Raw genomic sequence first — 26005 nt, 5'->3', positions numbered from 1 at the left:
AGGTGAACCTATATGTTCATAAAATAGTGTGTGTGAGCTTAACTGCGTGTATTAAACTAAAACGGCTGCTCAGATTGTATTTCTCTCATGTTTTTCAGTGTTGGTGTATAGGCTGCTGTCTGAATATGCTGCAATCACCTGTATGGAAACTCAAAAACGCCCAGAAACTTTTCGCATTATTGGACTTTTTATATTTTTGTTGCTTGAATAAGACCCGCAAATTTGTTTGGTTTGCTAAATTGTTTATATTGTTGCACTGTATCAACACCAAGTTAAATTTTGACTGTTACAATGAGCCTTGATGGTTTGTAAAATAATTGTCAATAAAAAGAATAAACAATTAAAAATAAAAACCTGTAGGGAGACTGTCATGGCCCCCAGCTTGGCCACAGGGGGCCCGAGCTGTAACACTGAGCTTGGCCCCCCTGTGGCCCCCCTCTGAAAGAAGATTCTCTGATAATACAATTAGTAATCATGTTGCAGCAAATATCTGCTGTAACCTCTGCCACAGTTAGATAATGTGTTTGTGTTTTTTGTTTTCTGAATTGAAATGTAATTAAAAAAGTGTAACATATCAATATTATAATTAATATTATAAGTAAAAGTAAAATGTTTCTATACCCGCCCCTGGAGACCTCCTGGGTCTTTATGGCACGGTGTGCAGGTGGGTGCATCACTTTGGCGTGACGTGTCTGCAAAGACTAGAGCGCGAGCTTGTGTGAGTAGTCTGGAGGAGGGAGGCAGTAGAGGAGGGAACAGCAGCAGGAGAAACTCTTCCTCAGCCGGCTCTTCTTCACTTCTCTCCCGCTGTCCGCCCTCAGCCCCTCGCGCCATGGCGCCCAGCCGGAACACCCAGAGCAGCTCCTCCGCCGTGAAGAGCGAGCCGGCCGCGGGAGCCGCACCGCCGGGGCTCTACGGTGAGTACTGACCGGACCGCAACAAAGGAAGTTAGGACACAGTTATTTTACGGCAGTGTTGTGAGGTTTATCATCACAAAGAAGAAATATAATTAGGAGTTTAATTAAGCGAATTGTGAACATGTTAAGTGATACACACAGCTGAACAGTTTTATTGGATTTTATTATTATTATAGGAACAGGCACTTACATCACGTTATGTACTAATAACATGAATATCTATTATGTTTAATTCTGGACTCTGTGTGTGGAGTATATTATACTGAGAGGTACTGTTGTAGTGCCTGTGTTGTGGAGGCAGTCATTTCTCCTTACTATAAGGCAGGGGTGTCAAACAGAAATACACAGTGGGCCAAAAAAAGAAAAAGATGGGTACTATTCGAGAGCCAGACTGGTTCAATATTTATTGCAAAATGTAGACTATTGAGATGAACTTATTGCACATATTAAACCTGGAACTAACAAAGCTTAAATTATTGCCTATAAAAACAACATTAAACATTAAATAATCAGTTGCATTAATTTCTTATGGCTCTATCTGCAGCTTTTCCCGAGTCATTTCTTATGATTACATTTTTCCACAGTCCAACAACAGCTTCAAAAAAACAATTTCCCTCAAAGAAAAAACCAAACATGACCTGAAGGTGTGCTTGCAATATACCGGCGGGCCAGATCTAATAGTGATTAAAAAATATCCTGCGGGCCGGAATAAAATCCACCAAGGCCCCCGGGCCTTGAGTTTGACACATGTGCTATAAGGGATAACCTAAGCCTGGCTCGTACACACTAATGGCGCATTTCCACAACACAGCCTGGCTCGGCCTGGCTCGGTATGGCTAGGCCTCGTTAGGACTGGCTCACTTTATGGCGCATTCCCATTACAGTTTAGTAGCTGGGGCAGTAACTATAGTTACGCAGTGTAGCCGTGACGTCATCTTCAATGATAACCCCAGAAAAACAACACAGCCGTTAGCTGTTAGCACTCAAGCTCACAGCTCCTCATATCTGTTCAGAAACTAGACAAAAGTTAAACAAGAACAAACCGCAGACTGTCTGTGTCATGACGAATACAGTCGCTGCTTTATTTATGTCTGTATAGGCCGTTGTGAGTGTGGACGGTCGGAGCATACACTGCGTTAGCTTAGCCAATCTCCATTTAGAAAACACGCATTTTAAAAGGTTTTCCGCCTGCCGTCTGTCTGCAGACTTGTCAAAGCATTAATTCATGGTTTTTACTAATCGGTATCAGTATGTTGTTACTTCGGCATCATTTTGAAACGTGTATTACAATTAAATCACGGTAAAATATGTTCATCTTGTTGTAGTTGTAGCCCCCATGACAGCGATTCTCTCTCTTGTTTAGCATACTCAGCCCGACTCAGTCTGGTTGTTGGCCCGGAAACACCTCGATTTTATGGGGCCAAAAAACTGTGAAATAGTACCCGCTAGCCCAGGCATGGGCAAACTAAGGCCCGCGGGCCATATACGGCCCGTTGGGCTTTTGAATCCGGCCCGCCGAATATTGGTTCAAAATTGTCCAAATTATAGTAAAGACCACATTCATTTTGCCTTTTTCCTGCAATACCCGGCATTTCGGTTGATCCCACTAGATGGCGCACTAGACATGATTTACCTTTGCTGGAGTATGGTCTATTCTCTCAGCTGGCCCACTCGGCAACCCGGCAAGGTCGGCGAATACAAGTAACAAGCAGTAGCGCTGAGCAAAGTGACTAGAACGCGACCACACACTTATAAAAAACACTTATATAAAGTCAGGCAACACTAACCAGGCTTAGTGTGATTCTGTTTATTTTACCTTACTTTAATAACCATCCGTTCACTGTTATTGACTATTGTGAAGAGGCAGATGTTTTCCTTTTGTTTTGTGTTATTGCAACTATCGGATGGAATCAATACATGGGCTACATGTGGCCATCACAAGTAAAATCATAACGAAAACTACACCGGTAAAATATGTGTGAAAACGGCTAATTCCACAATATGATAGCAACAAGTAGTCAAGATAGTCTGATTAGCTTGTTATGCTTACATCACCTGTAGAATGGCAGAGAAACGTTCATAACAGCGTTGTGATGCCAAACAGCTTTCAGATTAAAACACATTCACTGATGGGGATGGGGGATATTTATCAGCTGCTTGTGTGCGACAGTCAGACAATGAAAACTTTACAGCGGCCGCTGCCGCGAGTTAACGGGAGAATAAACTCTGGTGCACGAGCAGCACTGCAGCAGGCAGTAATGCAGCTGAACCACATGAATAAACAATGCACCACGGCACTCTGGAGAAAGGTACAAGGCTGGAGAAGTAGTTCTTTAATTTAATATGGCTTCGTATAATTAAAAACTACCCGACGCAGTCCTCTATTGATGTTGTTGTGAGCGGTGATGCGGAGAAAATCAACGACGTAAAACGCTGTGTGGGTCATAAGAAGGCACGTAAACGGTTACGTCATGACGCAAACGATGATGCAATAATTCACCTTTGAACCTGCATCTGTAACAATGAGTGGACCAAAGAAAAGAAAAGTCAACATTGAGTGCCGAGTGTATAATGAGGAGTGGACAGCTAAATATTTTTTTACCGGTCTGTCAAATGTACAACTCATAGTGGCCCCCGAGCCAAAATGTTTGCCCACCCCTGCGCTAGCCGGTACCACGCTAAGTGGAAACGCAACCAAAAACGGGCCCCGCACGGCTCGGCACGCTTAAAGCGAGCTCCGCGCTGTAGTGGAAATGCGCCATAACATTCTTCCATTGTGACAGTTCAATTATCACATATTAAAGTAAATACATGTTCAATCTCCACAGCTTTACACTTTGAATATAGTATGTGTCATATTCATTTTTATTTTACTGTACTCAGATTCTTACATATTTATACTTCGTGTAAATATTGTCTTTATTTTTTATTTGTTACAATAGACTTTAAAACCGTTTTAAAAATAGCTTTTATATTAGTACTATGTGTTCCTCCTATAAAAACGCATATTTTTCTTTGTGTCTTTTCCTGCACCATTTACACCAAAGAAAAATCCTCTTGGTAATAAAACTGATCCTGATTCTAAAGACATCAACAGAGTGAAAGTAAACTGTGTATTGACTGTAAGTTGAAGACTTTTTTTTTTCACAATGTGTCCACATGAAGAAATACTATCCACCCCTCCCACCATATGTGATACTGTATGTAGGAGTGGCCCACTTTAAAGAGGGGGATACTTGTGTACTTCAAATTGAAAACACACAGTTTATATCATAAAATGTACTGAAAATGACAGTTTGTGACAATTTGTCTCTATTGTGTAATTAGTGATGGTCGTTTTGTTTTAAAGTCCACTCCAGGCTTCTGCCACCTTGTTTATTTGTTGTAAACTGAGGATGTTATAATATAGATAAACCCTCATTATAACTTCACTAATCGGCTGTTCCATTTTCCAGAGGGACTGCAGGGGCCCTTTTTCGCCCTCTAAATATCTCTCTGTGGCCACTAGCCTTCTGTGTATAGCTACAGAGAGTAGCTATTGTCATGCTGGATCTCACTCAGAAACTCAGCCTGCATCCCCTGCTCTCTGCTACATTTATGCTGATCTTCATTGTAGAAGATTTGTTGATTGCTAATGATAAGTCTAAGCCAAGCCAATAAAACCCTGCCAACAGAGGTGTCAGTGCTTCAGACTCAGCAGATGGGCTATTTCAGTCAGCAGGATAAAGATTAGCTGAGCATTACTGCTCACTAATGCCATCAGCTGACCTCCGTCTGTTTACTTCTACAAGATGTCTTGTTGTGCACTAACTATTCCAGATACACATCATTACCAAAGACATAGAATGATAGAGATATTTTTGTATGTATTCTTGTTTACAACTTTAGTGATAGTGTTTTCTCCCTTTCTGTATGCTAAGGAAAGCTGTGTCGTCCTCATGCATCAGCACTGTAATGGACTGTCCAGCTTTACCTGGCCTCTCGGTCCCCCTTACCCCCTGAGGATAAGTGGCCACTTATTATGCAGTGGGGCAGGAATGAGTCCTAAAGCTCTGAAATTAGTTCGCATTTACAGTAGCACTCCTAGTTTGAGTTTTGAACATTAGTGATTAAAGCTGCAAGCAGCGTTGAGCGGGTCTTCGATGTTCCGCAGGCTGTTGTCCGCACGTCGACGTGTCTAGGTGTCTGAAGGACTCGGCCGTTGGCAAACGTGGGAAGTTTCAGGCCGATCGGACAATGTATTTAGGAGTTACAGCAGTATCAGATACATTGTGTTTGATGGCGAGGGATCTGTCGCCATGGCAACAGAATTTGATGAAACCCCATAATACGCCTAGATGTGTTGAGGGCTGCATCGTTATCAGATCTGTGAAGTTTTGGGCCGTTTGGAGCATGTTAACTGGAGTTAGGAGAAAACCGTGTTTCACGGAGACCATTTTGTTATCATAGGAACGAAATTTGACAAAATCTCAAAACTGACACATATATGTGTCGAGGGCTTGACAGTTAGCACACATGTAAAGTTTGAACAGTTTTCGACCATATACACAGGACTTAAAGCAATATCGTGGTTAACGGCGAGGGGTGTGTTGCCATGGCAACAGCTTTTGGGGAAAACTCACTATTGTCATATTGAGGTGTTGAGGGACAAACCATTAGCCATCATCTAAAGTCTGGTGCCGTTTGGATGATTTTCCATTGAGTTAGGACAACACCATGTTTCATGGCGAGGGAAGTGTTGCCATGGAAACGGCATATGGTGAGATCTCAGATTTCACGTAGAGCTGTTGAGGCATTGACCGGTGATATAAAAGTTAAGACTGGGGGAGGATGGGACCTTGTCCATTGGAGTTACGACAACACCAGGTTTATTGGCGGGGGATGCATTGCCATGGCAACGGCATATGAGGACATCCCATATTTGACATAGAGCTGTTGAGGGCCGGACCATTAATGATAGTCTGAAGTCTGGTGCCGTTTGGACGATTTTCCATTGAATTAGGACAACACCGTGTTTCATGGTGAGGGATCTGTTGCCATGGCAACGGCATATGATGACATCCCATAATTGGCATAGAGCTGTTGAGGGCCGGACCATTAATGATAGTCTGAAGTCTGGTGCAGTTTGGACCATTTTCCATTGAGTTAGGACAACACCGTGTTTCATTGCGAGGGAACTGTCGCCATGGCAACGGCATATGATGACATCCCATAATTGGCATAGAGCTGTTGAGGGCCGGACCATTAATGATAGTCTGAAGTCTGGTGCCGTTTGGAGGATTTTCCATTGAATTACAACAACACCAGGTTTTTTGGCGAGGGACGCGTTGCCATAGAAACGGCATATGATGACATCCCATAATTGGCGGAGAGCTGTTGAGGGCCGGACCATTAGCCATCATATGAAGTCTGGTGCCGTTTGGACGATTTTCCATTGACTTACAACTAGGGGTGTCACGGTGTGAAATTTTCGGCTCACGGTTATTGTGACCAAAATTACCACGGTTTACGATATTATCTCGGTAATTTTTTTTTTTTTTAGTGTTAACATTAAGGTGACCAGGTACCGATCCGAAGACCTCGAACAACAACGTTGTTCCCCAAACATCCACATCCAACCTGGAGATGAGAGTACATGGAAATAGGGGGCATTCAGCAATGGGTTAAAAAGTAGAGTGTTTATTACAATATAATGTTAAAAATAAAAAAAAACTCTATGAGAAGTGCAGGATTCAACAACGAGGTAAGGCAAAACTGGTTTTGAAGGAACATAACATAAAATGAAGTGCAGCCTGTGCAGATTTTACATTTTACTTGAACTAACTACTCAGAACAAAGATGAACCAGACTGTGTAAAATAACTTATCATAAATGCTGTCAATATTAAACATATTTAAAACGAATAAAAAAGGACTACAATATAATGTTAAAAATAAAAAAAAACTCTATGAGAAGTGCAGGATTCAACAACGAGGTAAGGCAAAACTGGTTTTGAAGGAACATAACATAAAATGAAGTGCAGCCTGTGCAGATTTTACATTTTACTTGAACTAACTACTCAGAACAAAGATGAACCAGACTGTGTAAAATAACTTATCATAAATGCTGTCAATATTAAACATATTTAAAACGAATAAAAAAGGACTACAATATAATGTTAAAAATAAAAAAAAACTCTATGAGAAGTGCAGGATTCAACAACGAGGTAAGGCAAAACTGGTTTTGAAGGAACATAACATAAAATGAAGTGCAGCCTGTGCAGATTTTACATTTTACTTGAACTAACTACTCAGAACAAAGATGAACCAGACTGTGTAAAATAACTTATCATAAATGCTGTCAATATTAAACATATTTAAAACGAATAAAAAAGGACTGTATACTAGTAACCAAATGCACATATTCAAGTATTTTGATGTATCTTTTTACACATTCACAATTACACATTCACAATTGTCAAATAACCTGGCGGTGATTCAGTTCTCTCACTTTAGGTTAAAGTGCAAAAAGGTTAGCATGTTAACCTTGTCTGCTTTCAGACAGTTCCTAAGTGGGGAAACAATATACCCACTTGCGCTGAAAACCCTCTCGGAAGGCACGCTGGTCGCCGGGATACACATCAGCTTTTTTGCCATCCTGGCAAGATGAGGCAACTCAGATGCGTGCCCTCTCCACCACACCAGTGGATCGTCCTCCGCTTGGATGGGTGGCAAAGACAGGTACACCCTGACCTCCTCCCTCACCTTATCCTCTGGGGTGGCTGGACCTGAAGCCTGCTCTTCTCGCTGCTGCCTTGCTGAAGTTATCTTTTTCAGCAGCCCACTGAGCCCAGCTAGGCTTTTCTGTTTTGCTGCTGCTGCTGCTAGAGTAGAGTAGTAGAGTATCATTTATTAATCCCGAGGGGGAAATTAAGGTGTCAAGTAACATACATACATAAATACAGAAGACATTACACACAAAACATTACACACCATTCCACATACACTCACCTGCTGCTGCTGTGGGGGTACTGCTGTAGGACTGTTCCTCTTCTGGCTCTTGTCTGATCTGTGGAGGTGCCAGATTCAGGGCCTCCTGAACACAGCTGTCCACAAAATCATCAACAGGGGCTTCTATAAAGCTGGTCTTGAAGCGAGGGTCAATGAAGCAGGCCATCTGCATCACCTCATTTACCTTGTTCCCGGTGTATCGTTTGGTAAGATCCTCCCTAATGGCCCGTTTCATGTTCTTCAGCAGGGCTGAATCCTGCTCACCCTCCTCGTCAAGGACATCCCCTGTAATGTGGTCCAGGACAGGCTTGATTGCAGACAAGGTCACACGTGTCTCGGAACAGAGTGCGTCTGTGAATGTGCTGAGAGGCTCAAGGAGCTGGCAGAGTTGCTCCAGAACCGAGATGTCAGTGTCTTTAGGCATCAGATGCCAAACCCCCCTCTCTGTGGCCAGTGCAGCACAGACTGCCTGCTGCTGGCTGAGGAATCTTTCAACCATCTTGAATGTAGATCCCCATCTGGTGACCACATCATGAATAAGGGCCTTCTGGGGCAGGTTGAGGACCACTTGCTTTTCTCGGAGTGCTCGCTTTTTCTTCCAGCTCCGAGAGAATGCTTGGACGAGATGCCGACAGGCCTTCACTGCAGCGTCCACCCTCTGCATCCTCAGGGCCTTCGATATGGCCAGGTTTAAGTTGTGACCAAAGCATCCCAGCCACAGTTCGGTGTAATCTTCAAAGGCCTTGGCCATATTGGCAGCGTTGTCTGTTGTCACGGCGACTAGTTTGGTTTTGGGTATATCCCACTCTTCCAGCATGTTGTCAAAAAATTCTTCAATATTTTGGGCTGTGTGGTCATCTGGAAAAAAATGGCTCTCCAAGCAGTGGGAGGTCAGTTGCCATTCTGGGGTGATGAAGTGGACTGTGAAGCTGATGTACGGCTCTCCTCCCCCTCTTTCACTGGTCCAAAGATCCGTAGTAGCCGCAAAGTAGTCAGCCTGTGCCAAACTCTTCTTCACATCAGTCTTCACCGTGTTGTACATCTTCGGAATGGCCGTCTTCGAAAAGTAGTTCCTTGTTGGAACTTTGTAGTGAGGCACGGCAGTCTTCATTATCTTTAAGAAGCCCGGCCGCTCCACCATTTGGAAAGGCATCATGTCTTTTGCAATGGCAAATGCAATGGCTTCCGTTAGCTCGTCTGCATTTTTGGACCCAGGTGCATGAGCTGCTTGTTTTTGAAACACCTGTTGCAGGGTCTGGGTTCCTGATGTGGATGGGGATGGCCTTGATGTTGCTCCACTCTCTCTCTCTCTATATATATATATATATATATATATATATATATATATATATATATATATATATATATATATATATATGTATATATATGTATATATATATATATATATGTATATATATGTATATATATATATGTATATATATGTATATATATGTATATATATATATATATATATATATATATATATATATATATGTATATATATATATAGAGAGAGAGAGAGAGAGAGAGAGAGAGAGAGAGAAAAACAGCCATTAAGTTACTATTCAACAATCATCAAGTTTGCGTATGAAGTCAAATACCTACATTAATTTATTACCTTAAAAGTGTAATGTTGATGCAGGTAAATGGTAAGTTTAGGTTATTAGGCAAGAAGCCAGTACTGTATGAGAACTAAGCTGTTTAGCGCCTTACAACGGCGTTTAGTAGTGCACTAGCTACCAACGAATAGAGCATGGCACCGCAGTAGGATGTATTTTAAAATGCTAGCAGTGGGCGTGCTTACACTGACATTTAATATCAAGGTTTAACATTTTAGACAATCGGGTATATCGTTGCATTATCCCTTGACCCAAAGTCAGAAGTAACTTAATCATTAATGTGTTTCACTGCACTATTTTCACTGTCTCATGGCATATCAAAGTTTAGCTATTCAACTTAGCTTAGAATGGCGTTTAGCGCCGATCTAAGAATGGTGAACACACGAGAGCAGGTGCATTTGCTAATGTAATGTAAATGATTATTATCAAGATTTAACATTATTGACAGTCGGATATAATTGTTACATTTCCCCTTTACCCGAAGGCAAAAGTTATTTCGAGCATTTCAGCTAAAACTATGTGTTAATATTAACAAATATACCTTGCACTGGCTGTGCAGCTGCGGGTGATGGTCTCGTAGATGAGTGAGCAAATTCGATGTGTTGCTCCCTTTCGCGGATACCTTCCGCCGGCATGTCCTGCACACGGGGGCACCGTCCTCCACCAGTTGCCCCTCGGAGTTTTTTAAATATCCAAAGTAGGACCACACTTCTGATCTTCTGCGCTTAGAAGGTGGAAAAATGGTACCATCGCGGCTTCCTTCTTCTGCTGCCATGCTTAAAGTGAGAGAGTGTGATAAAAGAACCTAGGACTAGTGGCGCCTGCGAACGTTCGAAAGTGTCACGTGTGTGGTGTAGAGCTCTAGTAACGCACATAGATAACATTATGTTTTGAAATGCAAAGTATTTAGCGCGGTAACAGTGTAATACAGTGTAACCGTGGGAGTATTAGGGAAATGAAAGCTCTCCCGGTGTAACGGTGTGCGGTAATTTAACCCACCGACATAACACCGTGTTTTGAAATTCAGAAGGTTATCTCACCGTCAAAATGTTTTAGCGCGGTTACCGTCTACACCGGTAACCGTGACACCCCTACTTACAACAACATGGTATTTTATGGCGAAGGAAGCGTTGCCATGGAAACGGCATATGATGACATCCCATAATTGACATAGTGCTGTTGAGGGCCGGACCATTCATGATAGTCTGAAGTCTGATGCCGTTTGGATGATTTTCCATTGAGTTACGTCAATACCGGGTTTTTTGGCGAGGGAAGTGTTGCCATGGAAACGGCATATGGTGAGATCTCGGATTTCACGTAGAGCTGTTGAGGCATTGACCGGTGATATAAAAGTTAAGTCTGGGGGACGATGGGACCTTGTCCATTGGAGTTACGACAACACCAGGTTTATTGGCGGGGGAAGCATTGCCATGGCAACGGCATATGAGGACATTCAATAATTGACATAGAGCTGTTGAGGGCCGGACCATTAATGATAGTCTGAAGTCTGGTGCCGTTTTGACGATTTTCCATTGACTTACAACAACATGGTATTTTATGGCGAAGGAAGCGTTGCCATGGAAACGGCATATGATGACATCCCATAATTGACGTAGAGCTGTTGAGGGCCGGACCATTAATGATAGTCTGAAGTTTGGTGCTGTTTGGACGATTTTCCATTGACTTACAACAACATCTTATTTTTTGGCGAAGGATGGGTTGCCATGGAAACGGCATATGTTGACATCCCCTAATTGAGAGAGAGCTGTTGAGGGCCGGACCATTAATGATAGTCTGAAGTCTGGTGCCGTTTGGACGATTTTCCATTGAATTACAAAAAGACCAGTTTTTTTGGCGAGGGAAGCGTTGCCATGGAAACGACAAATGGTGAGATTTCATATTTAACGTAGAGCTGTTGAGGCATGGACAGGTGATATAAAAGTGAAGATTGGGGGACGATGGGACCGTGTCCATTGGAGTTACAGCGACAACGTGTTTAATGGCGAAGGATCCGTTGCCATGGTAATGGCAAATGAAGTAACATCAGATTTGACCTAGAGCTGTTCAGGGCCGCAGTGTTAACCATCATGTGAAGTTTGGTGGCGTTCTGAGTATTTCAGTTGGCGTTATGCCATCATCGTGTTCCATGGCAAGGGACCGCCTAGCATCGAGCGAACGCGAACTTTGGCGCCAAATCACGGTCATGCCGTGCGAAAACCCCGAAAACTGCATGATAACAATTTGCCGCCCATGTCTCGAGATAATACCTGACGAATTTCGAGTCGTTCGGATAAAGTCCCGAACGCGATACAAAATTCGTACGGAGGACGAAAAACGCGATAAATCGCGTTTTTCCGACACCAAATTCAAAATGGCCGACTTCCTGTACGTTATTTTATACCCCTCCAAGAGGCTTTTTTGCTCGTCTCCGCACCCTAGATATGCGTAGCGAGTTTCGTTGGTTTACGTGAAAGTTAAAGTAGGGGGAGTTAACGTTAAAAACGGAAGTGGGCGTGGTCTAAGCAATTTTTTACGCAAAGTTCCGGTACCAATTACACATCGCTATTTTCACGACTTGTGATGCGCATGCGAAATTTGGTGAGTTTTCATATATGTTGCGGGGGTCAAAAGTGCGCGCAATGTATTCAAATAATAATCAGAAGAAGAATAATAATAATAATTAAAGCTGTGAGCAGCGTTGAGCGGGTCTTCGAAGCTCCGCAGGCTGTTGTCCGCACGTCGACGTGTCTAGGTGTCTGAAGGACTCGGCCGTTGGCAAACCTGGGAAGTTTCAGGCCGATCGGACAATGTATTTAGGAGTTACAGCAGTATCAGATACATTGTGTTTGATGGCGAGGGATCTGTCGCCATGGCAACGGAATTTGATGAAACCCCATAATACGCCTAGATGTGTTGAGGGCTGCATCGTTATCAAATCTGTGAAGTTTTGGGCCGTTTGGAGCATGTTAACTGGAGTTATGAGAAAACCGTGTTTCACGGAGACCATTTTGTTATCATAGCAACGAAATTTGACAATCTCAAAACTGACACATATATGTGTCGAGGGCTTGACAGTTAGCACACATGTAAAGTTTGAACAGTTTTCGACCATATACACAGGACTTATAGCAATATCGTGGTTAACGGCGAGGGGTGTGTTGCCATGGCAACAGCTTTTGGGGAAAACTCACTATTGTCATATTGAGGTGTTGAGGGACAAACCATTAGCCATCATCTAAAGTCTGGTGCCGTTTGGAAGATTTTCCATTGAGTTAGGACAACACCATGTTTCATGGCGAGGGAAGTGTTGCCATGGAAACGGCATATGGTGAGATCTCAGATTTCACGTAGAGCTGTTGAGGCATTGACCGGTGATATAAAAGTTAAGACTGGGGGACGATGGGACCTTGTCCATTGGAGTTACGACAACACCAGGTTTATTGGCGGGGGATGCATTGCCATGGCAACGGCATATGAGGACATCCCATAATTGACCTAGAGCTGTTGAGGGCCGGACCATTAATGATAGTCTGAAGTCTGGTGCCGTTTGGACGATTTTCCATTGAATTAGGACAACACCGTGTTTCATGGTGAGGGATCTGTTGCCATGGCAACGGCATATGATGACATCCCATAATTGGCATAGAGCTGTTGAGGGCCGGACCATTAATGATAGTCTGAAGTCTGGTGCAGTTTGGACCATTTTCCATTGAGTTAGGACAACACCGTGTTTCATTGCGAGGGAACTGTCGCCATGGCAACGGCATATGATGACATCCCATAATTGGCATAGAGCTGTTGAGGGCCGGACCATTAATGATAGTCTGAAGTCTGGTGCCGTTTGGAGGATTTTCCATTGAATTACAACAACACCAGGTTTTTTGGCGAGGGACGCGTTGCCATCGAAACGGCATATGACAACATCCCATAATTGGCGGAGAGCTGTTGAGGGCCGGACCATTAGCCATCATATGAAGTCTGGTGCCGTTTGGACGATTTTCCATTGACTTACAACCACATGGCATTTTATGGCGAAGGAAGCGTTGCCATGGAAACGGCATATGATGACTTCCCATAATTGACATAGAGCTGTTGAGGGCCGGACCATTAATGATAGTCTGAAGTCTGGTGCCGTTTGGATGATTTTCCATTGAGTTACGTCAATACCGGGTTTTTTGGCGAGGGAAGTGTTGCCATGGAAACGGCATATGGTGAGATCTCGGATTTCACGTAGAGCTGTTGAGGCATTGACCGGTGATATAAAAGTTAAGTCTGGGGGACGATGGGACCTTGTCCATTGGAGTTACGACAACACCAGGTTTATTGGCGGGGGACGCATTGCCATGGCAACGGCATATGAGGACATCCCATAATTGGCATAGAACTGTTGAGGGCCGGACCATTAATGATAGTCTGAAGTCTGGTGCCGTTTGGAGGATTTTCCATTGAATTACAACAACACCAGGTTTTTTGGCGAGGGACGCGTTGCCATCGAAACGGCATATGATGACATCCCATAATTGGCGGAGAGCTGTTGAGGGCCGGACCATTAGCCATCATATGAAGTCTGGTGCCGTTTGGACGATTTTCCATTGACTTACAACAACATGGTATTTTATGGCGAAGGAAGCGTTACCATGGAAACGGCATATGTTGACATCCCATAATTGACATAGAGCTGTTGAGGGCCGGACCATTAATGATAGTCTGAAGTCTGGTGCTATTTGGACGATTTTCCATTGACTTACAACAACATCGTATTTTTGGGAGAAGGAAGCGTTGCCATGGAAACGGCATATGGTGAGATCTCAGATTTCACGTAGAGCTGTTGAGGCATGGACCGGTGATATAAAAGTGAAGATTTGGGGACAATGGGACCGTGTCCATTGGAGTTACAGCGACACCGTGTTTAATGGCGAAGGATCCGTTGCCATGGTAACGCCAAATTAAGTAACATCAGATTTGACCTAGAGCTATTCAAGGCCGCAGTGTTAACCATCACGTGAAGTTTGGTGGCGTTTTGAGAATGTCAGTTTGAGTTATGACATGATCGTGTTCCATGGCGAGGGACCGCCTAGCATCGAGCGAACGCAAACTTTGGCGCCAAATCACGGCTATGCCGTGCGAAAGAACAAAGTTTCCGTGATAACTTTTAATTGCCCATGTTTCGCGACGCTACCCGACAAATTTCGAGTCGTACGGATAAAGTCCCTAGAAGAAGATAGATTTTGTACGGAGGACGAAAAACGCGATAAATCGCGTTTTTCCAACGCCAAATTCAAAATGGCCGACTTCATGTAGGTTATTTTATACCCCTCCAAGAGGCTTTTTGGTTCGTCTCCGCACCCTAAATATGCGTAGCGAGTTTCGTTCGTTTACGTAAAAGTTAAAGTGGGGAGAGTTAATGTTAAAAACGCCCACCTCACTGTAGTCGCATGGGCTACCCACTGCCATGATTTAGGCCACTTTTAATGGGCTTTTGCCCCTCGTATTCCCTGTTTTTTGTGGGTTTTGCATGGTTATCGCTCGCTGAGCGAGCGACTAAATTGATCGTAACGATATCAATTATGCGAGTTGCAGGGCTCTCACGGCCTATCAGCCGTCATGATTTCCAAACCTTTACTGTGCTTTTGCTGGTCGTTTTCCCTGTTTTTGGGTGTTTTTCGCAGGTTTATCGGTCGCTGTGCGACCGATTACAATAGGGTCTTCGCTGACCTAGGTCTCAGACCCTAATAATAATAATTGTTAATTTGTTACATCTTCAACTTTTTGTATTACTGTTGATTATACCGTTGTTCTGTAATATATATATATATATATATATATATATACAGTATACACACATACATATATGTATGCAATGCCATTGTTTTAAAGTTTTTTTACATAGTCCTCAGTCTCAAATGCTTACATTGTTTATGGAGGAATTACAATTTAAGACTGGTAAATTAACACTGAAAACTCCTGTTTTTTTTGCTTTAAGTCATTGTTAATGTGTGAAGCAGGCAGGACCCAAATGCAGATTTAAACTGAAAACACCTTTATTTCAAGGATATAATACTAATTTCGACTAAACAGAACACTTTCGACTAAACAGAACACTCACCGGAGAACTTAATCCACAAACAACACTGAACACTGGAAAAGAAAAGACTAAATACAGGGAGGGGTAATCACAAGACGAGAAACACTGGAGCGTATTGTCGCCACCCAGCTCCACACCCACCTCCAGTCCAACAACCTCTATGAACCCCTCCAGTCTGGTTTTCGCCCACTCCACAGCACTGAAACAGCCCTGGTCAAAGTAATCAACGATCTCCTCTCCTCTGCAGACTCCGGTGCCCTCAACATCCTGCTACTACTAGACCTCAGCGCAGCCTTTGACACTGTGAATCACTCAATCCTCCTACAAAGGCTGCGCCAACAGGGTGTTGAGGGCTCCGCTCTCGACTGGCTCACCTCCTACCTCACCGACAGGCAACAATTCATCTCCCTCTCTGGCCACACATCCGCCCTCTCCCCAGTCACACAGGGGGTCCCCCAGGGCTCAGTCCTCGGCCCCCTCCTCTTCATCTGCTATCTTTTCCCCCTTGGTCACATTATTCGCAACCTCAACCTTGATTTCCACTGTTACGCCGATGACACCCAGATCTACATCACCACCAAATCCCCTCACAACCCTCCCCTCACCCATATCGAAACCGGCATCTCTTCAATAAAAACATGGCTGACTCACAATTTCCTTAAACTCAACAGTGATAAAACAGAGCTACTCATCATAGGCACCAGATCAACCCTCAATAAAACAGGACCCATTTCACTCACCATTGAGAATTCGACCATCACCCCCTCCCCCCTGGCACGCAATCTTGGCGTTATCCTGGACCCCACCCTCTCCTTTGACCCCCATGTCAGCTCCATCATCAAGATCTCCTACTTCCACCTCCGCCGCATTGCCAAAATCAAACACTACCTCCCCCCCCGTGCTGCTGAATCCCTCATCCATGCCTTCATCACCTCCCGCCTCGACTATTGCAACGCCCTCCTCACTGGCATCTCCTCCCATTCCCTCCATAGACTCCAAATGGTACAAAACTCTGCTGCCCGCCTCCTCACCCACACCCGGACCCGTGAACACATCACTCCCGTTCTCCGCTCTCTTCACTGGCTCCCCATCAAACAACGCATCATCTTCAAAACACTCCTCCTCACCTATAAAGCCCTTCACCACCTAGCCCCCCCCTACCTCTCTGACCTCCTCATCCCCTACAACCCCCCCCGAGCCCTCCGATCCTCCTCCACTCTCTCCCTCACAGTACCACCATCAAGACTCAAAACATTTGGCAACAGAGCATTCTCCAGATCAGCACCCCGCCTCTGGAACTCCCTCCCCCAATCTGTCCGCCACTCTCCCACACTGTCTACCTTCAAAACCCAGCTGAAAACATACCTCTTCTCCCAAGCCTTCAACTTACCCTACCCCCCAACCCACTGACTTCACTCACACCCCACGCTGTATCTCTTATTCACCCCACGCTGCATCTCTTATTCATACATTCATCAACTTTTTCTTTCCTCTTTTCCATTATGTTGTCTTTTGCTCGTTGTCCTATGCTTGCTCCCCCCCTGTGTTGTCCTTTGCCTGTTCATGTAATGTTCATGTTCAATTTTCTTGTCCAATATGTTGTCTTCTGCCTGTTCACCCCCTTTCTGTACTTTTAATTTTTTTTTTTTTTGTAAGCGACTTTGGGTTATTGAAAAGCGCTACATAAATAAAAGTTATTATTATTATTATTATTAAACAGCCGGGCAGGGGAGGAGAAACACAAGGGCCACAGGTGAACACAATCAGACAACTAGACACAGCAGGGAAACTAACGACAGGAGGAAAAACCCAGGGAAAAGGACCAGTCAATAAACCAGGAAGAAAACAAGACAGGGAGAACAGCAAAAGCACAGAAAAGGTTCGGAAATCATGACGGGTGATAGGCCGCGTGAGCCCAGTCACGTGGGCGAAGCACGGTTGCACGTGACTGCAACTCGCATCATTGATATCGGTAGGATCAATTTAGTCGCTCGCAACGCGAGCGATAACCATGCAAAACCCACACAAAACAGGGCAAAAGACGGGCAAAAGTGGCCAAAATCATGACAGTAGGTAGCCCACGCCAACCCGAGCGCCCATGTGACTCGGCCATCCTAGGCCGTCCATAAACATGATTGATATCGGTCCGATTATTATTATTATTATTATTATTAGGGTCTGAGACCTAGGTCGGCGAAGACCCTATTGAAATCGGTCGCGCAGCGACCGATAAACCTGCGAAACACACACAAAACAGGGAAAAAGACGGGCAAAAGCCCATCAAAAGTGGCCTAAATCATGACAGTAGGTGGCCCACGCCAACCTAGTCACCAAACGGCACCAGACTTCAGATGATGGCTACTGGTCCGGCCCTCAACACATCTAGGCGTATTATGGGGTGTGATCAAATTCCGTTGCCATGGCGACAGATCACTCGCCATAAAACCCAATGTTGTGTTAACTCAATGGAAAATGGTCCAAACGGCCCAAAACTTCACAGGTTTGATAACGATGCAGCCCTCAACACATTTAGGCGTATTATGGGGTGTGGTCAAATTCCGTTGCCATGGCGACAGATCACTCGCCATCAAACACAATGTTTGTGATACTGCTGTGACTCCTATGTACGTCGTCCGATCGGCCTGAAACTTCCCACGTTTGCCTACGGCCGAGTCCTCGAGACGCCTTTCGCGACACGTCGACGTGCGGACAACAGCCTGCGGAGCGTCGGCGTCGAAGACCCGATCAACGCTGCTTGCAGCTTTAATTCTGATTATTATTTTAATACATTGCGCGCACTTTTGACCCCCGCAACATATGTGAAAACTCACCAAATTTCGCACGCGCGTCAGAAGTCGTGAAAATTGCGATGTGTAATTGGTTCCGGAACTTTGCGTCAAAGATTGCGTAGGCCACGCCCACTTCCGTTTTTAACGTTAACTCCCCCCACTTTAACTTTCACGTAAACGAACGAAACTCGCTACGCATATCTAGGGTGCGGAGACGAGCAAAAAAGCCTCTTGGAGGGGTATAAAATAACGTACAGGAAGTCGGCCATTTTGAATTTGGCGTTGGAAAAACGCGATTTATCGCGTTTTTCGTCCCTCGCACTTTAACGAACTCCTCCTAGGGACTTTATCTGTACCACTCCAAATTCCTCGGGTAGCTTCTCCACAAATGGGCGATCTAAAGTTATCACGGAAATTTTTTTCTTTCGCACGGCGTAGCCGTGATTTGGCGCCAAAGTTCGCGTTCGCTCGATGCTAGGCCATCCCTCAACATGGAACACGATGATGTCATAACTCAAACTGACATGCTCAGAACGCCACCAAACTTCACGTGATGGTTAACACTGCGGCCCTGAACAGCTCTACGTAAAATCCGATGTTACTTAATGTGGCGTTACCATGGCAACGGATCCCTCGCCATAATTTGGCGTCGGAAAAACGCGATTTATCGCGTTTTTCGTCCTCCGCACTTTAACGAACTCCTCCTAGGGACTTTATCCGTACGACTCCAAATTCGTCGGGTAGCGTCTCCACAAATGGGCCATCTAAAGTTATCACGGAACTTTTTTTCTTTCGCACGGCGTAGCCGTGATTTGGCGCCAAAGTTCGCGTTCGCTCGATGCTAGGCCATCCCTCGCCATGGAACACCATGATGTCATAACTCAAACTGACATGCTCAGAACGCCACCAAACTTCACGTGATGGTTAACACTGCGGCCCTGAACAGCTCTACGTCAAATCCCATGTTACTTAATATGGCGTTACCATGGCAACGCATCCCTCGCCATAAAACACGGTGTCGCTGTAACTCCAATGGACAGGGTCCCATCGTCCCCCAATCTTTACTTTTATATCACCGGTTCATGCCTCAACAGCTCTACGTGATATCGGAGATCTCATCGTAGGCCGTTTCCATGGCAACACATCCCTCGCCAAAAAACACGATGTTGTGTTAACTCTATGGAAAATCGTCCAAACGGCACCAGACTTCAGGCTATCATTAATGGTCCGGCCCTCAACAGCTCTATGTCAATTATGGGGTGTCACCATATGCCGTTTCCATGGCAACGCATCCCTCGCCAAAAAACATGATGTTGTGTTAACTCAACGGAAAATCGTCCAAACCGCACCAGACTTCAGACTATCATTAATGGTCCGGCCCTCAACAGCTCTATGCCAATTATGGGATGTCATCATTTGCCGTTTCCATGGCAACGCATCCCTCGCCATAAAACACGGTGTCGCTGTAACTCCAATGGACACCGTCCCATCGTCCCCCAATCTTCACTTGTATATCACCGGTCCATGCCTCAACAGCTCTATGTCAATTATGGGGTGTCATCATATGCCGTTGCCATGGCAACGCATCCCTCGCCAAAAAACACGATGTTGTGTTAACTCAATGGAAAATCGTCAAAACGGCACCAGACTTCAGATGATGGCTACTGGTCCAGCCCTCAACACATCTAGGCGTATTATGGGGTGTGATCAAATTCCGTTGCCATGGCGACAGATCACTCGCCATAAAACCCAATGTTGTGTTAACTCAATGGAAAATGGTCCAAACGGCCCAAAACTTCACAGGTTTGATAACGATGCAGCCCTCAACACATTTAGGCGTATTATGGGGTGTCATCAAATTCCGTTGCCATGGCGACAGATCACTCGCCATCAAACACAATGTTTGTGATACTGCTGTGACTCCTATGTACGTCGTCCGATCGGCCTGAAACTTCCCAGGTTTGCCTACGGCCGAGTCCTCGAGACGCCTTTCGCGACACGTCGACGTGCGGACAACAGCCTGCGGAGCGTCGGCGTCGAAGACCCGATCAACGCTGCTTGCAGCTTTAATTATTATTATTCTTCTTCTGATTATTATTTGAATACATTGCGCGCACTTTTGACCCCCGCAACATATGTGAAAACTCACCAAATTTCGCATGCGCATCACAAGTCGTGAAAATAGCGATGTGTAATTGGTACCGGAACTTTGCGTAAAAAATTGCGTAGACCACGCCCACTTCCGTTTTTAACGTTAACTCCCCCTACTTTAACTTTCACGTAAACCAACGAAACTCGCTACGCATATCTAGGGTGCGGAGACGAGCAAAAAAGCCTCTTGGAGGGGTATAAAATAACGTACAGGAAGTCGGCCATTTTGAATTTGGTGTCGGAAAAACGCGATTTATCGCGTTTTTCGTCCTCCATACGAATTTTGTATCGCGTTCGGGACTTTATCCGAACGACTCGAAATTCGTCAGGTATTATCTCGAGACATGGGCGGCAAATTGTTATCATGCAGTTTTTGGGTTTTTCGCACGGCATGACCGTGATTTGACGCCAAAGTTCGCGTTCGCTCGATGCTAGGCGGTCCCTTGCCATGGAACACGATGATGGCATAACGCCAACTGAAATACTCAGAACGCCACCAAACTTCACATGATGGTTAACACTGCGGCCCTGAACAGCTCTAGGTCAAATCTGATGTTACTTCATTTGCCACTACCATGGCAACGGATCCTTCGCCATTAAACACGTTGTCGCTGTAACTCCAATGGACACGGTCCCATCGTCCCCCAATCTTCACTTTTATATCATCTGTCCATGCCTCAACAGCTCTACGTTAAATATGAAATCTCACCATTTGTCGTTTCCATGGCAACGCTTCCCTCGCCAAAAAACCTGGTCTTTTTGTAATTCAATGGAAAATCGTCCAAACGGCACCAGACTTCAGACTATCATTAATGGTCCGGCCCTCAACAGCTCTCTCTCAATTAGGGGATGTCAACATATGCCGTTTCCATGGCAACCCATCCTTCGCCAAAAAATACGATGTTGTTGTAAGTCAATGGAAAATCGTCCAAACAGCACCAAACTTTAGACTATCATTAATGGTCCGGCCCTCAACAGCTCTACGTCAATTATGGGATGTCATCATATGCCGTTTCCATGGCAACGCTTCCTTCGCCATAAAATACCATGTTGTTGTAAGTCAATGGAAAATCGTCCAAACGGCACCAGACTTCAGACTATCATTAATGGTCCGGCCCTCAACAGCTCTATGTCAATTATGGAATGTCCTCATATGCCGTTGCCATGGCGACAGTTCCCTCGCCATGAAACACGGTGTTGTCCTAACTCAATGGACAATGGTCCAAACTGCACCAGACTTCAGACTATCATTAATGGTCCGGCCCTCAACAGCTCTATGTCAATTATGGGATGTCCTCATATGCCGTTGCCATGGCAATGCGTCCCCCGCCAATAAACCTGGTGTTGTCTCCAATGGACAAGGTCCCATCGTACCCCAGACTTAACTTTTATATCACCGGTCAATGCCTCAACAGCTCTACGTGAAATCCGAGATCTCACCATATGCCGTTTCCATGGCAACACTTCCCTCGCCAAAAAACCCGGTATTGACGTAACTCAATGGAAAATCATCCAAACGGCACCAGACTTCAGACTATCATTAATGGTCCGGCCCTCAACAGCTCTATGTCAATTATGGGATGTCATCATATGCCGTTTCCATGGCAACGCTTCCTTCGCCATAAAATACCATGTTGTTGTAAGTCAATGGAAAATAGTCCAAACGGCACCAGACTTCATATGATGGCTAATAGTCCGGCCCTCAACAGCTCTCCGCCAATTATGGGATGTCATCATATGCCGTTTCGATGGCAACGCGTCCATTGCCAAAAAACCAGGTGTTGTTGTAATTCAATGGAAAATCCTCCAAACGGCACCAGACTTCAGACTATCATTAATGGTCCGGCCCTCAACAGCTCTATGCCAATTATGGGATGTCATCATGTGCCGTTGCCATGGCGACAGCTCCCTCGCCATGAAACACGGTGTTGTCCTAATTCAATGGAAAATCATCCAAACGGCACCAGACTTTAGATGATGGCTAATGGTTTGTCCCTCAACACCTCAATATGACAATAGTGAGTTTTCCCCAAAAGCTGTTGCCATGGCAACGCTTCCCTCGCTGTTAAGCATGATATTGCTATAACTCCTGTGTAAATGGTAAAAAAAAGGGTTCAAATGCCACATGTGTGCTAACTGTCAAGCCCTCGAGACATATATGTGTCAGTTTTGAGATTTAGTCAAATTTAGTTGCTATGGTAACAAAATGGTCGCCGTGAAACACGGTTTTCCCATAATTCCAGTTAACATGCTCCAAATGGCTCAAAACATCACAGGTTTGATAATGATGCAGCCCTCAACACATCTCAGCATATTATGGGGTGTCATCAAATGCCGTTGCCATGGCGATAGATCACCTGCCATCAAACACAATGTTTGTGTTACTGCTGTAACTCAAAGACATTGTCCTCTCGGCCTGACACTTCCCACGTTTGCCAACGGCCGAGTCCTCGAGACACCTAGACACAGACGTCAACGTGCGGACAACAGCCTGCGGAGCGTCGAAGACCCGCTCAACGCTGCTTTAATTATTCTTGAAATCAATGTGGTGTGACGTGCCTTTAAAAACTGTGGCGGTCTCACCGCAATCCTGTGGCCGTTGTCCAGCTGCATAGCAGCTGCTTACTTGGGGCGATACAATAATCGCCCCTCCGGTAGTAGTTTTGAGGACGCTGATTGGCTACATTTTATGACACACGTTCATATCTTGAATCACTGGCTAACCTGCTACAGAGACCCGCCTCCGTGGGGCGATTTCTCCATCGCCCCATGTGAGACTGACCGTTGAGCGGCCCGACCAAGCAAGGAGGCAGAGGCAGAACGTCCAAAAATATAACCCGACGTGGGCATTTATTAAAATAATGTGCATAAAGTTCACAGCCTCAATCCTGCTGTTCTCCATGAACACATCCTTCAGCCACAAAGATCTCACACACACTACCAGCCTTTCAAGACACAGCACCCAAATACACACACAGACTAACGAGACACAGATCAGGGGGGAGCAATTAGACACAGGTGAGGGGGGAGGAGACAACACAGGGCACCAGGTGCACACAATCAGAAACAGACATGGGGAAAGGGGAACGGCCACGGCCCACCTATGTCAGAGCCAGCGGCCCACCGGGAAAAGTCCCGAATCTCCCGATGGCCAATCCAAGCCTGCTCACACACACACAACTGAAACCAAAATCATTTACAGCGTTGCAGTCGGGAAGAAAAGCAATGTGGAGCGGCACCTCAACACTTCACAAGGAGTTTAACCGTGACACTTTTCGAAATCCCGTTTGTGTCCCCCCACTTTACAAATAGGCCTATGTTTATTATAATTTTTTAACGCAAGCCGTCATCGCCACGGAGGAGCACACAGCCTCTGTGAGCGAGCGAGACAGAGAGAGAAAGCGAGAGAGCTAGAGAGAGCACACATTTATTTAATATAGCCTAGGTGTAAAAGATAAAGTAAGAAATCATTCCAATGTGTGCTGTAGGACAGTAAAAAAAAAAAAAAAGTTTAAAAGGGGAGTGATTAGTAAAATATACATACAAAGAAAGAATGCTAAGTTAACATAAGATAAGAATAAACAAGTTTAAATGATTTGTTATTGGTTTTGGTTTCTAAAGATGTTTGCATCATATGATGTTTGGATTATTGAAAAGTAAACGGCAATGAAACTATGCAAATATAATGCCGTTGCTCTCATCCTAAAACATTTTGGAGACCCCTGTTATAGAACGATACATTTGACAATTTTAAGCTTGGCCTACCATTTTATTGGAGCGATGAGGAACAGGTGGGGCTTGAAAAGGCCCACCTGTTCAAAGTGGGGAATGACAGAAAAAGTTTGAGAACCACTGTGTTAATCCTATGTCTCTGTGTCACTTTGAAATGATTACTGATAATCCATCATAACATTTATGGCAAACATATTTTTCATATAGAGTGTAAGAGAGCTTCCGGTTTTGGGCAATCTGGCTGCGCATCACTCTCCTTCACCAATGCTAATGTTTAGATCAGGCATCCTCAAAGTCCGGACACCGATCCGGACCGAACCACAACTGTCTCTGGACTCTGAGCAAATTATACTTTTCATATGTATTATCTGTATTATCTGTATTATCTGTGTTATCTGCGAGACATCGCCACAACGCAATGAGTCAAATTCTCCGCTATGTCCACTGCAAACAGCGCCTTGCATGTACTTCGACTGTTCCACTGTCTGTGTGCGTCTGTCAACGCATTGGTCCAATCTCCAATCACATTCAGCATCCCGTCAGCGTTTTTTACCCCCACCAACAGTCTGCGAATCAGAGGCACAGTAGGGCGGGTCTTCGCGGAAGGTGGGAAAAATGCTTGTGTGTTTAAAAAAAGAAAAGTCAGAGCGAGAGTTAACAGCTCATCTAGTTGCATATTTACTGTAGCATCTGTACCTAGTTTCACCTACCGGGGTAGCATGGGGTGGCAACTGCCACCCTAAAAATAGGCCTTGCCACCCCAGCTGCCACCCCAGTTGGCAGCTTTGCTTTGAAAGAAAAGTTGTGGCTCATGTGACATTTATGAGAGAAAGTCTCTAATGTCCGAGTGCAAGTGAATGCAGCACAAGCACTCGCGTGGAAATATGATTGAACCAAGTACTGAAGGAATGATATATTTGCGGTCTACAATGACAGAGAAGAGACTGTCAAGTTTGGCTGCACTGAGCATTGAATAAAAAAAACGCACTAAAGCTTTGGATCTTACTAATTTTGTGAGGCGTTTTGCTGAACAAAATGGTAATAGCCGCATTCAGCTGCTCACGGATGAGCATACAACACTGTTAAGATGATGACCTTACGTGTGTAAATATATGTTTTTCTTTGTGGGGGTCTGCCCCCACAAAACAGTTTTAAGTCCTGAGAAAGTAAAATAAGACATTGTGTAAAACTACACTGCCCAGCCAAAGAAAATTAACCACTTTGATTTAACTAGGCCACTAGGTAAGGACATTCCACTGGATAATAACTGAGTATAAAATAATGCATGACTGAAGTGATGGAGACCATGTGAAGGCAAACAAAAAGAGGAAATAACAGGTCAAATCAAGAAAATCCCCCTCAGATTCCACAGCAACCAGAAGAACATTAATACTGGCTGGTGATTTGATTAATCAGCTTTGTGATGGAATACAAATACACAGTGCATTCCCTTAGATGTGGATGAGTCCACTGACACCACTCAGTTGCTGGTGTTTGTGAGATTTTATGAGGAGGCAAAGGGGGAGTTTGTTGAATATGTGTTGGGCCTGACGAACCTCAGTGGACACACAAGGGGGCAAGACATTTATAAAGCAATAATGGGAATGCTGAATGAAAGAGGGTGCAGCTGCCTTTATTCAAAACTGTGCAGCTCTTACACTTCGACTCTGAGGGATCAAGCACAGACACAACAACAATGAAAACTGCTGCATACAGATTATTT

General features: G+C 44.7%; 2 protein-coding genes across 2 annotated transcripts in view; one reads left to right on the top strand and one right to left on the bottom strand.

Moving 5' to 3' along the window:
* Positions 1–657: 657 nt before the first annotated feature.
* The window catches only part of LOC307019867 (choline transporter-like protein 5-A), a 79086-nt gene continuing 53738 nt past the window's right edge, over positions 658–26005 (top strand). Inside the window, 1 exon segment of the mRNA XM_079650968.1 lies at positions 658–917. Within this exon segment, the coding sequence (XP_079507094.1) occupies positions 833–917 (85 nt within the window). The 5' untranslated portion in view covers positions 658–832.
* On the bottom strand, positions 6397–10568 carry LOC307017954 (E3 SUMO-protein ligase ZBED1-like). The gene is made up of 3 exons (XM_079647938.1): positions 10067–10568; positions 7907–9206; positions 6397–7779 (listed from the first exon to the last, which is right to left on the bottom strand). Exons 1-3 carry the CDS (start codon positions 10298–10300, stop codon positions 7403–7405), a joined length of 1911 nt encoding a protein of 636 aa, XP_079504064.1. The 5' UTR covers positions 10301–10568; the 3' UTR covers positions 6397–7402.

The sequence above is a fragment of the Notothenia rossii genome, assembly GCF_949606895.1.
Source record: "Notothenia rossii genome assembly, chromosome: 9".
Classification (NCBI taxonomy): Eukaryota; Metazoa; Chordata; class Actinopteri; order Perciformes; family Nototheniidae; genus Notothenia; species Notothenia rossii.
The sequence above is the reverse complement of the archived record's forward strand: the minus strand, read 5'-3'. Positions and strand labels throughout refer to the sequence as shown.